We start from the raw sequence: 12,724 nt of genomic DNA, 5'->3' as shown, positions 1-12,724 counted from the left end.
AAACGTGCGATTACGCACGTGTTAAAAGCACGCTACGTGGACTTTACTGCTGTAGAATAGCAACGCGTATTTTTAGTCACACAAATTACACTTTCAACCGACACAACGGCCTGTTACCTATAAGGAATGATTTACCTGGCATGTTCTTATTATATCACACAATTATAACTTCCAGTGTGCACCGCGTCCTCAAGCTCTTAAAACGCGTGTCAGCTTTGATCAATTCTGGGTAAAGTTTGAGATAAAATGGCAAAACATCAATGTCGGCATTCCCCGTAGATCATTTCTCCCATTTTCGGCTTTCCCCGCAGTCCGGGGCAACGCCGAAAAAGTCACTTCTTTGATATTTTTAGTTTGTGCGCTTAACGGTATGCGAATTCATCAAATGCGCCTGGTATGTTTGAAAGGCAAAAGACTGGCCTCTCGAATGACGCCAACAAGAATAGCTTATGTTGTCTACCTTGCGTGCTACGGGCGTCAGAAAAAAAGTCTTCGGCGTTCCCCCAACTTCCCCTACCTTGTTGATACACGACATTGTAGAAATTAAATGATAAGGTTTTCTTCCAAAAATATAATGAGAACGGTCACAAGTGAATGCTTGAAGCTCCTCATATATTAGTTTATCCAATTTGTGACTTATTTCGTTGCTTTGTCATCGACTTATATCATTAGTTCATGGGATCACTGTGATTGACAATGCCAGGCTGTCGCGCTATAACGACAATATTCAATATTTGACCATTATCTTATCACGAGTAATGTGATAGCCATAATGAAATGAACACTGATCAACATTTTTAGAATAACCGATTATATTTTTGTTGGCATCTTGAAAATGCAATCGATATACGTTGAAGGCAAATAGTTTTCGTCAACCACGTTTCTTTAGTGCCAGTTGGAACATGCTCGTTTGCATTTTTTTTTTCGTCTTTTGAAAACAATATTATGACAAAATTATTCGTTCCAATTCCTCAGCGACTTCTTAGGCAGGAAGTAAAACATACCTTGCTCGTACTCACACATCTAGCGCGATTCACTTTTCAGCCTTATCACAACACTGCACTTTTACCACTTCTAATTTCACTAGGACTTTGGTCTGCAACGTGCACTCTGCACTGCTCCTTTTCTCGCTGCACTTGGAATCCCGCCCAACCCTAAACTGACGGTACTCCACGGGCCGAGTCGGGCCGGCTGTGCCGAAGGCGCGCGACACTGGCCGACCCGACCCGACCCGACCGACCCCGTGACCCCTCTGAAACCGAGCGCGACCTGCCGGGGCCGTTTCAGCGCGGCGCGTTTCAGCTGCGTGCTGAGGCGGGTGTCTGCCGGGCCATCGAAGCGTGCGAGTCGTCTCATCTGGGCGGCAGAGGCCGCGGCCAGAACTCACCTCTGTCCGCGTCTTGGTCGCTGAGGCGGCGAGATGCTCTAATCGCGCTTCACGGCACGGTGCACAATCAAAGTTCAACTTAAATCTGGCCAGCCAGCTCCGTTTGCTGCTCGCGAATAACGACACTGGATTACACAGCTCTCGCTCGGCACTCACCCATGTAAATGACACTAAATGTGGTGGAAACGGCTCCAACTCAAGCGCGGCCGAGGGCGGGACGGTAGGCGGGGCTTGGGCGCGCACGGTGAGGTGCGGATCTGCGCGGACCGGCCGCCGCGTTGGCTGATGTCGGGCCCACCGCCGCCGCCACCGGCACAGATAATACCACCGCTGCTCGTCCCCAACCACCGCAGTTGGGGTCACGGATATTTCCAGTATCGGTGATTTCATGCTCAGATGCTGTGAACTGTACAATCGGCTACAGATTGAGATGAGAAAGGATAGTGGACGTTTCACACTTGTAATTCGACATGACGTCTGGCATCAAAATTATTGACGCCCATGTGTGCTGTGCGTTGTAGTCATAAACATAAATTGCCTAATGTACTCCTATGTGGCCGTTTTCACGACGGAATAGCAGGCATCTATTTGATACCAATATAATCCTTTGGTTCCTCAGGAATTTTAGTAGTTCTTTTTAGTAGGTTTACCAGCTTTCGAATGAATGGCGCGTTAGTTTGCTATTTTTCTATTAAATATCACATCGATTTACATTATCTAAGGATTTATCACTAACATCAATATAAAGCGTAAGCACAATTATAAAATCATGAAATTATTAAATACTAGTACAATAGTTAAAAAAAGATACTGAGTTGCCACACTACAAAAGATATATTCATTTATGGCGCACGACAGACATTTAGAAAGCAGCGCCCTGTTTTATTGCACGCTGCTAGCCGCTTCCATTGGGTTTTGCAGGCCGACGTTATTGGTTGTTACACGTATGATGTCACGCGACTTGTGGCCTATCACGGCTCTTTAATGATCTCCACTAAATGAATGCAACAATGGCCTTTTAAGTTGATATCTGTGGCCATTTGTCTATGGAGCGACCAATATGAAAGTTAGAAGAATTTACCGGGGTTACATGACTATGAGCAAGCAAATGTGTATCAGGAATGGATTCAGGTGGAGAATTGCGCTGGACCATGAGTGCTCGAGCGCTCCCAATTCCACGCCGGTTTGGCTTTGGAGCCGAGACAGACGATGCGGGTCAAGGTCACCGCTGGGGTAACGCTGGATTGGCTGCGCCCGAGCACCCGTAACGCGGCACAATTCTCCATCTATAGATTTTCCTATTCGCTCAGCATTGTGATACCTAGGTGTTCGTAATAGCAATTACTCTGCTTATGTACTTATCCCCGGTTATTTAAAAGAAGTTTTTGTGAGGGGATATCACGGCTATAGGTAGGTACTCAGTTGCCCTATTCACGACTTTCAAAGAATGCTCCGATATGTAAATACCGCACAGACCTACTGCATTGGTGAATCTGACAAAAGGTCTGTGGAATTACATTCCCCCTCACCACACCCCTAAAAACTCATCCAGTGTCCAAAACCACTTTTATCGACTCGCCAAAAAAAAAAAAAAAAACACACACACACACACACAAAGCATGGGGCATGTCAGCTCTCAGTTCATTTATCATTGTCTTTACCATGGTTCAATTGCATTGCGCGATTTAAAGCACGTGAGTGCCTATATAGTATATATGTAGAAAATAATATCTACAGCAAAACATCCAAAATTACAAAGGCTGCAATGCTTAAAAAGTAGGTTCATCAAGGAAGCCCATGTTTACTTGCGTTGTGTTCCCAACCATGCGATTCCAACGCGGGCTATTCGCAACGTCTGTTAAGGCACGTTAACAACTGACAAGCCGCCACCGCTGCCACTTATTCATAGATGGTTGATATCGCAGCTTGGGCGTCAGCAGCGCGGCCCACAACGCGTCGGCGCCAGCGCACGCAGCTGTTGGCACTCGGCAGCCGGTGTTGCGACTTAACCCGCGCCCTGCTGGGGGGGGGGGGGGTGTTTGAACACCCCCCCTTGTGGTTTTTCGCGAATATCTCAAAAAACGGCGGCGCGGAGCGCCGCCGTTTTTGGTACACCTTATCATACATCAATTCTACACATGTTGTGAAAATTTCAGACCAAGGTCATTCAAGGTCAGGTCACCAGGTCACTTGAAGTGACCTCACCTCATAAAAAGTTTCAATGTCTGTCATAGCTACACCGAGTGACCGATCGCTTTGAAACTTTCAGCGATTGCTAAGAGCAATAGCATGTACAAAATGTATATCTCAGAATTTTGATATCGATGACCTAAGGTCAGGTCAATTTTGCGACCTCCCCATTATAAGTCAATGGGAGAAAATTGAAATGCGCCTCTTTTGGACGAAAGACATTATAAACACTCCCAAACACCGAATTACAAGTGGTTTAGACACACTGAACATGAAAATGGCGTCCGTGACCCTTGTTTATGCCCTGAGGTCATCTTAGGTCACGAATGGTATCTAACAGTTTTTCGCAAATAACTTTTGATAGAGGCATGCTAGAGCGATGAAAACGCCTTAGATGTGTTCAGCTCGACGATACGGATCGACTGATATGCAACATGACCCTTTCCGGTCAGGTCATGACCTTGACCTGAGGTCAAATTTTCAAGTTGACCTTTCAAGGTCAAGTTATAGTTCATTCGATGCGTCTTGACGAGAGGAACACGATGCCGCTAAAAGTAAGCTCGTAAAAGGCTTGGGTCAAAAGTTATTGCAGAAAAACTGTTTCCGAAAAAATCGGCTATTTTTGCAGTTTTTGCCCCCTGCAGGCAAAACCGTTGAAGTTAGGTCAAATCTGAGAGAATTACTCAGAAAGGGCGTTAATGGGGCTATCGAATGCGCTTTTCCGCGGCGCTGTAGCTCTATTGGTTCCCGAGTTATGCGTTGGCTTCTTGGAAATTTTCGACATTCGACCTGGAAATCGGCGAAATTTTGCCTTCCATGACCTCTGGTGATCTGACCTTTGACCTGACCAAAAAATTGACCGAAGTGATTTCGTCATTATTTTTGACGCTCTTTCGAACGCCGCCTTCCGCGTATCGCTACGTGGCCCAGGAGCCGAGTTACAAGGGGGGGTGTTCAAACACCCCCCCCCCCCCCAGCAGGGCGTGGAAATCCAGGACCCCCAGCCGGGCGCGGGTTAACGGCCGGCCGGCCCCATGAAGGAGAAGCTCTTGGTGAAGCTTTGTGATCGCCTCATAGCCGCCTTGGATGTCATCTTTCTTGGCAGATCCATCCGTTCAGATGGTACGGTGCAGTCTGGATAAAGGACGAACTCCAACGCCGCTAACCCCGCGACCGCCACCCCACAACGTGGCCGCAGACCGAACGGGTGTGAGGGCCGTAAGGGCCACCCCGCCATCCGGTAGGTGGCTGAGCAGCCGGGCGCAGCGGCGACTGGGCGGCGGCCGCGCTGAGATGAAGTCCCAAACCGCCATGTCGCCATCACCGCCATCGCCATTGCTGCAGCTGTTCCCAACCGCCTCAATCGCCGCCGTTTTGCCAGCAGTCGCGCCGCGGAATGGCAGAAGCTCCAGAGTAGCCTCCAGCGCCCCTCTCCGCACGTGTGCAGGTGCACTGCGGCCGCCGGGTCCGACGTCCAGGCAGAACATGATATTTCCATGCTGCTCCGACGGTGGGCTGGTCTTGTTTGGGCGTTCCTCCACTGTGACGTCGGTCACGCCTGCCCCGGCCAGGGCGCAGAGGCCGACGTGTCACCATCCGGTTGCAGTCCTCAGTCGGGTCGCAACGTGTACCTCTTCCGCAGCGTGGAGCGCGCTCCCGCTGGGCAGCGATACAGCCAAAAGTAGCATAGCATGCGGGCGGCCAGCGCTGCGCCGGACAGCGGACCCATGCCGGGGGTATGCCGGTCTCGGCCATTAGCGGGGTCGTCGGGGCCGAGGCTGTACATACAGCTGGTGACCGCGTGAGCCGCCAATCGAAGCTCACGGCTTATAAGCTCGATGCGGGCATCACACGCCGTCCCGATGGGAGCCCCACGACGCCGCCGCGAACTCCAGCGCGGCTCGCAGCGCGAAGACCAGTACGGACGGCCGGGGGAAACGGCGTGCGGGAGTCGCAGGCGACGTTCTGCGGACAGAAAGGGTTGGGCATAAGCTGGTCGGCAGGACACTCTTGAGCCGAGCCTTTGATGTCCAGAAGCATGCACAAAAATTCATGACACACTATTCTCATTTATGTATTTGCTACATATGATATGATATACCAGCTCATGATCAGTGACGCATTCTGGGCAATATGTTCTAAAGTGAAGTAACTGAAGTTACAGCTTAAAAGCTTAAAAAACAGCTTAAAAAAACACACACACATTCGATAGCTTATGAGAATAGCATGCCTTGTGTGCTTAATGCAGGAAAATATTTTTTTTTCACTTTTTTAGAAACAGCAAAAGAGTTGTCAACAAGCCATGTCAACTATCTAAACAATTTTTATGGACACTGCTCTAGCTAGCTTAAAGTTCCACAAAGTTTCCGGAGCACCGTACCCAAACTCAGTTCATGTTACAAGCCAAAACAGTAATAATGCCTCCTAATTTTGAATGAAATATAGGTATGAGTAATTTGATTTGGAAAGCAACAAATTTCCGCACATCATTTTAGCAAAATTACTATTTTCTTCAGCCATCAGGTTACACAAAACTATAGTAAACTTTATGATCTAGTTTACACAAAACCAAAGCCCCGATTTTAACAAATGTAGATAAAATTAACAATTTTAAAAAATGTATCGTGGAGAAAATGAAAAGTGTAGATTTGTAAAGCCGGGATATTTCAATTTCACGGATTAGGCACTTAAAGAAATATCTTCACCTAATTCTTTGAGCCACCAGCCTTCACCCAAGTTTTACACGAATGTAGTGAAGCAGACAATGTGGCAACTCAAAATTGTGATGGTTTGAGATAATTATGACGGTAAAAGAAAAAGCAACACAAGGTTCCTTACCCTCGTTTTTTCACATGGGTTCAGATGAGGCTTCAACTGTTGCCGACCTGAGGAGCTATAGGGACTTGAGCTTTCCAAAACTCAATTTCTAAGGGCACTGAGCAGTGTTTGGCTTTCACACGAATGCGATAGTAAGTTATATGAAGTTGACAAAGCAAGCAAAGCAAAGCATGATGCCCCGCGCGTCCGCCCGCGACCACGCCCCGCGTCCGACTCCCGACCGCCGCGTGACCCGAGGCGCCCGGCGGTCACGTGACCTACCGGCCGGGACTGCAAACGGCCCTCACCACCATTCTTGTATGACGTCATATCCTACTGAGGTGCTGATTGGTCGGAATTAGATACCTGAAGGTAATTATCTGCCGTAGTTATTTTTGTTTCATTGTTTTGCGTGTTTTCTTATATGAAATGTAATTAAAAAATTTGTCATATTTTAATCACCATTAAAACATAACTGAATAGGTATAAAAGAGAACTCGATATATACTTTCCTTGTTTTTAAGAATTCCGGAATTAGATACCCGAGGGAGCAAAGAGGGAGCAAGTTGCCACGCTGATTTAATACCTCATAGTCGAAAGGTGGGCTACTAGAACCAAAAATTGCTGTGTTTGTAAATAAATAAGTGATTTGAGGGCAAAAAATGCCCGGATTTAAACTTCCAAAATTATTTTGAACATAAAATATTTCAGTTTGAGGGATGTTAAGGCCTCTAAGGGTAGGTACTTTTTAGGTATCAAATAAGTTCCTCTGCGAAAGTTCCGTCGTGAAAACGGCCTGTATGTCCCTAAATGTCGTGCGTAAGTATGTAAACCAGTCCAAGTTTAATAGCGATATCCTCCTTTTCATTTATCAGCGTTTTCAAGATGATAGTTCTGCGAATGCGTAACGTGAATAACTGGAGTAAAGTCGACATTCGCTGAGAAAACAGTGTCACAAGATCAAAGGCAGCTAGTCTATCAAAATCCGATTGAGAAATCCTTTGCTACTTCTTCAATGTTCATGCTCCCGAAAAAAACGCGAGTAAAGGCCTGGCTACACTATGCGTTTTCTGCGTGCGTTTTTTGCGTGTTTGCTGGTTTTGCGTAATATCGTTCTAGAAAAATAAACGATATTACGTTTTTGTGATGTTTTTATATTCAATTTTAGTTAATATAAGAGTTTTATTAACTTTTTCATATAACTAATGTAAAAGTTATATTATTCTTTACTTTTTTCTAGAAGAATATTACGCAAAAAGCGCAAACCCGCAAAAAACGCACGCAGAAAACGCATAGTGTAGCCAGGCCTTAAATCAGCGTTTGTTATTCGAGCTATTCAGCGTCTGCAACCTTATTCCTAGACCAACCTTATTCCTTTCAGCGATATAACATGCAACAAGCTTTTAACATTTTCAGACGTGCCCGTAGCTCGAGCCCCTGAGTAGCTGACCACAGAGCGTGGGTCCAGCGCCGGTGGCAACGTGCGTCTCTGTGCTGACGTATCATATTTCTGGTCCAATTTCTCACCACAAGTTTATAACATAACACTTTTTAGCTTCTTAGGCCAAAGGCTGAAGGCATTCGAACCTATAATGATTAGAAGATAGAACGAGCGAGATAGTGAGCCCTGCACGTGCGGAAGGGCGAGAGGGTGCTTCCAACGGGCTTGCGCAAAGCACCCTTCTAACTGGTCGCTAGCGGTGTGCCAAATTTGAACGCAATCGGCCCAGCCGTTCCTGAGATCTGGAAGCGGCATTCTGCACGTGCGCACGTGCAAACGGGGTCCAAAATGACTTTTGCACGGCACCCTACTAACTGGTCCCCAACCGTGTACCAAATTTGAGCGCAATCGGCCCAGCCGTTCTCGACATCTGGAAACGCCCCCTGCACGTGCGCACGTGCAGTAGCACCCTAACTGCAACACATGGGAATGCATTGCCTGGTGGGTGCCTACATGTATGCCAAGTATCAGCGAAATCGCCCCAGTAATTACCGAGTTACTGAAATGGGAACAAATTTGGCACCTCTTATTGTTGTATTTTGCACGTGCACTGGGGGTGACCCACATGCATCGAGAGTATCCTATTTTGGGTAGAAGGGATGCTGCTACCCTATAAAAATTACCGCAAGTCAATCGCCCAAGCGGCTGCTGAGATATGAGCCTCTCAAAATCACTACTTTTGCAAAACAGCTTGAACACCCTTGACTTTTCACGTGGCACGTGCCACGACGGTCACTGAGATGTATCAAAAGTAGTCAATTACGGGGTAGAAGGGATGGGGCTACCCAACAAAAAAGACCGCAGGCCAATCGGTCCAGCGGTTGCTGAGATATAAGCCTCTCAAAAGCGTTACAGGCCGGGCCGGGCCGGGCCGGGCCGCTCATACTGAGATTTTTCCGTTATTTTGAAAAGACTCACTTCGCTCGCTGCGCTCGCTCGCTCGTAATAAAAGCAATCTGAACAACTCATGTGAGATTTAAAGGCAAACAAGTACCTATTTTCAGTGAAATAATTGCCCTACTGTGCACGAACAACATAAGAAAGAACGTACTGTCGTTATGTTCAGTTCAATGAAAAACAATACCGATTTCTTATCTGTATTCAATGTAAACGCGGTTCGATTATTTATTTATCAATATGTACATTGATGCAACACAAATTTAATAAACATACACGATTCATCTAGCTGTCGTTAATTAGAGAATTGTCGTTGTTTTGAACTGTCGTCAATCAAAGAACTGTCGTTAATCCCCCCTCTCTCAAAAAGTGGTGCAAATAAGATGCATCGTAGCCCAGAACGAAAAGTAGGTATGGGTCCGAAAGTGTTTAAAATTGCGGTGTTCTTGTAACTTATCATAACTTTTATAACTTTACCTTTTTATAGGTACCCGCAAAATTCTAACACTTTCTTTAAAGCAGTCAGCAAAATGGTGCACAGCTAAACGGAAAAGAGCATTTAGCGCTTTTTGAAAGTATGTAGCTACTAGTTTGTGCCTTGGCTTCCTAGTTTCAGCAAGTCGCATCAGTCCTAGTTTTTCTCAATCCAGAAGCTGCACAATAATACTGCTGGTAATTAAACAGTGACATTAATTTCAAAACACTGAGCAACCAAAGAATTAAACAAGGTAGGTAAACAAAACGTAGGAACAAAAACCAAAAGCCCAACAAAGTTGGGAGCCGTTGGATATGATTGAAGACTCAAGAACCCAACAAAGCACAAAATTCATTGGATATGAAATACCTGAATATAATCTTACTGATTCGAGATAACTATACCAAAATTTGGTACCGAATTGATACAAAAAATAAGACTAATCGTAACGCTTACGCAGGCTCGCAGCCTTATGTCACTTGCAGTCCGCTTCGGCATTCGTGCCTCGGTGACGGCTAGCCAAATGTATAGCTAATAGCCGTTTTCACGACTGGCTATCCGGCGAATGCACCTGATTTGACCAAATCTGCACCTAATTTCCTTTACAGCAAATATCTTAATTTTATGAATTTATTTCAGTGTTTCGATGATGCTCTCTGATAATATGACAAAGCAGGCATATAAGCAGTTAGTGCAACCCTAGCTGATAGTTGCTAAGAGACACACTGAGCCTGATTTGACCAAATCTGCACCTTATATGTACCAGCTGTGCACCAAATGTGTACCAGATGGCCGTCGTGAAAACGGCTAATAACGATTCTCCTCTTGCTACTATATGTAAGCGTTATGGCGAATTCAATCAAAGTGATATGAACAAGGGTGTGCCTCGATTAATTGTTTTCATCTTCCACAGTCATCAAATTGGAATCGATGAGAGATTTTAAAATTCGTTTTTCTTGAAGGCGAGGAACCATACGGAATAAATGTTTATTTCTTTATCTTAGCATCTTCTAGCTATTCAACCATTTTTGAATGAATGTGTTCTACGAACTGGATGGTTTCGTGGCGGAGTCAGCGTGTCGTTCCGTGCAATGATTTTGGCGAATATTTATTGCAAACTGCAGCACGTGATGGTTGTTCCAACCTCCGAGAGAAAGGCTATTTTTTAGCCGGCCGCCTGCAGTTTTTCCACCGTCTGGCGACTCCCTGACAGCGCGGCTCGCAGCACCATCGATCCAGACCGCCCCTCATCAACTTCTACCCCTTAACTTGTCGCCTCCTCTGCGGCACGTGCCGGCAGGCTGGGGGTCGGCGGTGACGGCGGCGGCGCGGCGGCGGAGGGCTGACTCATAACGGCTCGAGGGCTGGCTGCAACGCGCCAACGCCTGCCCCCGCCGCACGCGCGCCCGCGTTCGACAATATAAACTGCGCCGCTCTCGACGGTCGTCGCTTTCGACGCAGTCGAGTGCAAAGAATGGATCCACGCCGGGGTTTCCTAGCGGACGTGCCCGAGAGAAAAACAGCCGATCGGTGCTGCGAGTGAGATGGCCCGCTCGGTTGGGCCGTATGGTCATTGTTCAATAGCCGGGAAAACATGCCTGCAAGTGGATGAGAAATGAAAACTGGCCGGCGCAAGCATGTGGGCACTGGGCGTGATAAGTACTTTTTACCCACGCATGTGTTATGATCGCACCTTTCATTTATGAATCACAACCTGAGCTATGAAACATATTGTACAATGTCAAACCCGAAGTGAGGTTTGTCTGAAGACACTTTTACAAAGAAATCATGATTTGCTGGTGAAATATATGTTTCGATGTTTTCTTCTCAAGAATAAATTACGGCTAATGTTCGCTCGCGAGGCACGAAACTTATTAAGCTACTCATAAAATGTCCCATTTTGCTACATAATAGCAGCTGAAAATGCTGTTCTACATAGATCGCAGCTAATTTCATTTGCACTAAACGGGTGTCATTTTTTATGTCAAACAGGACCCAGTAGCTCACAGTTCTTCACTTTTAGTCACCTACTACGTCCATTATACTTCAACAAGCATAGGCGGCGGAACGGGAAGGGCACCGGGGGCGGGGCACCGTGCCCCCCTTTGATTTTTGCATTTTAACATTAGCCCTATCGGCGTTGCATGGAAAGAATGGGACCAAAAGTCGGCAGTGACCCCCTTAATTGAAGGTGTTCCACCGCTACTGTCAACAAGATGTGCAACTGCCAATTGATTGTATTGTTGATAACACTTATAATAACAATGTAACTAACTATGTAATGTGTGATGTCGATGAAGATAAGAATGTTTCAATGCAATGCTTAATGAACTTAGGCAGCCAGTGTTTCAACGTTGCCTGCTAGAACCCATGTCCCAAGATTTTCCTTACGGATTGCTCTCCCTCCCTCCCTCTCCCCCTCTCTCTCTCTCCCTCTCTCTCTCTCTCTCTCTCTCTCTCTCTCTCTCTGTCTCTCTCTCCTTCCCTCCCTCCCTCCCTCCCTCCCTCCCTCCCTCCCTCCCTCTCTCTCTCTCTCTCTCTCTCTCTCTCTCTCTCTCTCTCTCTCTCTCTCTCTCTCTCTCCCTCTGTAGCATTTTGAGCACGACCAACATAATATTTTGTGTCCTCAAGTATTGAGGCAAATACAGAGCGTCCGGACAATTCATCACTTTAAGGAATCAAGTCACACCAAGCAATCCTAAAATTTGTATGCATAATGCAAGATAAATAACTGATCTCAGTTCTTGCCGGATGGGAGGCTGGATACGAGCATCCCTGTTGATTTAACAATAAATAATGAAATATGACGCAAACACCACAGTTGAACACGGTCACAAATTGTCAACGCGTTTGGTCCCAGATGTCGAGAAGTTTTGAATTTTCCGTTCATTCGCACGACCTTGGCTTGGCGTCACAGTGCCTTAGACGTGCCAGAGCTGAGAGCCAAGTGTCGCTCCGCGAAAGTGTTGTTAGAAGTAACATATAGTCTTGAAGAGTTTTCTAGATCTCTCAAAGTTTCTATGGAAACTCTGCCAAACTTTAGACTGCCTTTGGTGAAGAGTGTCTGGGTGAAAAGGATGCCGGCCGCCGCCATTTGAGTGTTCCGGTTTCAAGCGGAAAACACCCGTACATTGTCATCCACTGCCACCAGCTGTTCTCTACTATAACCGATTCGTGGTTCTGACATTGTCGTCGACTCTGACAAGGGTATCACTGTCCGCCCAGACAGCTGATGCCGTTTTTTAAATTGATCGCCCGTCAGCACTGCCCCCAGTCTGCCCCCTCTCATCCAACCCTCAGTTCGTTAGCGAACTATCAACTCTCCGTCGCCGCCGCCGCCGCCGCCGCCGCCGCCACACGTCGGCTGGCGGCGGCGGGCGGCGGAATATCGACCGGCGGCGGCGGTGCGGCGGCGGCGGCGCAGCGGGGGCGGGGCCTGCGCATTACTTCCAGCTGA

General features: G+C 46.9%; 1 protein-coding gene across 2 annotated transcripts in view; it reads right to left on the bottom strand.

Annotated features, from left to right (window-relative positions):
* Positions 1 to 1,849, bottom strand: part of LOC122394173 (paired box protein Pax-6-like) — a 54,315-nt gene extending 52,466 nt beyond the window's left edge. Inside the window, exon 1 of one of the 2 annotated variants that reach the window (XM_043390862.1) lies at positions 1,388 to 1,849. In XM_043390862.1, the coding sequence (XP_043246797.1) occupies positions 1,388 to 1,777 (390 nt within the window). In that variant the 5' untranslated portion in view covers positions 1,778 to 1,849. The remainder of the gene's footprint in view (positions 1 to 1,387) is intronic. The other variant, XM_043390863.1, reaches the window with a different exon arrangement.
* Between the last annotated feature and the right edge of the window lie 10,875 nt (positions 1,850 to 12,724).

Source organism: Amphibalanus amphitrite, unplaced genomic scaffold, assembly GCF_019059575.1.
Source record: "Amphibalanus amphitrite isolate SeventyFive unplaced genomic scaffold, NRLGWU_Aamphi_draft 000577F_arrow, whole genome shotgun sequence".
NCBI lineage: Eukaryota > Metazoa > Arthropoda > Thecostraca > Balanomorpha > Balanidae > Amphibalanus > Amphibalanus amphitrite.
The sequence above is the reverse complement of the archived record's forward strand: the minus strand, read 5'-3'. Positions and strand labels throughout refer to the sequence as shown.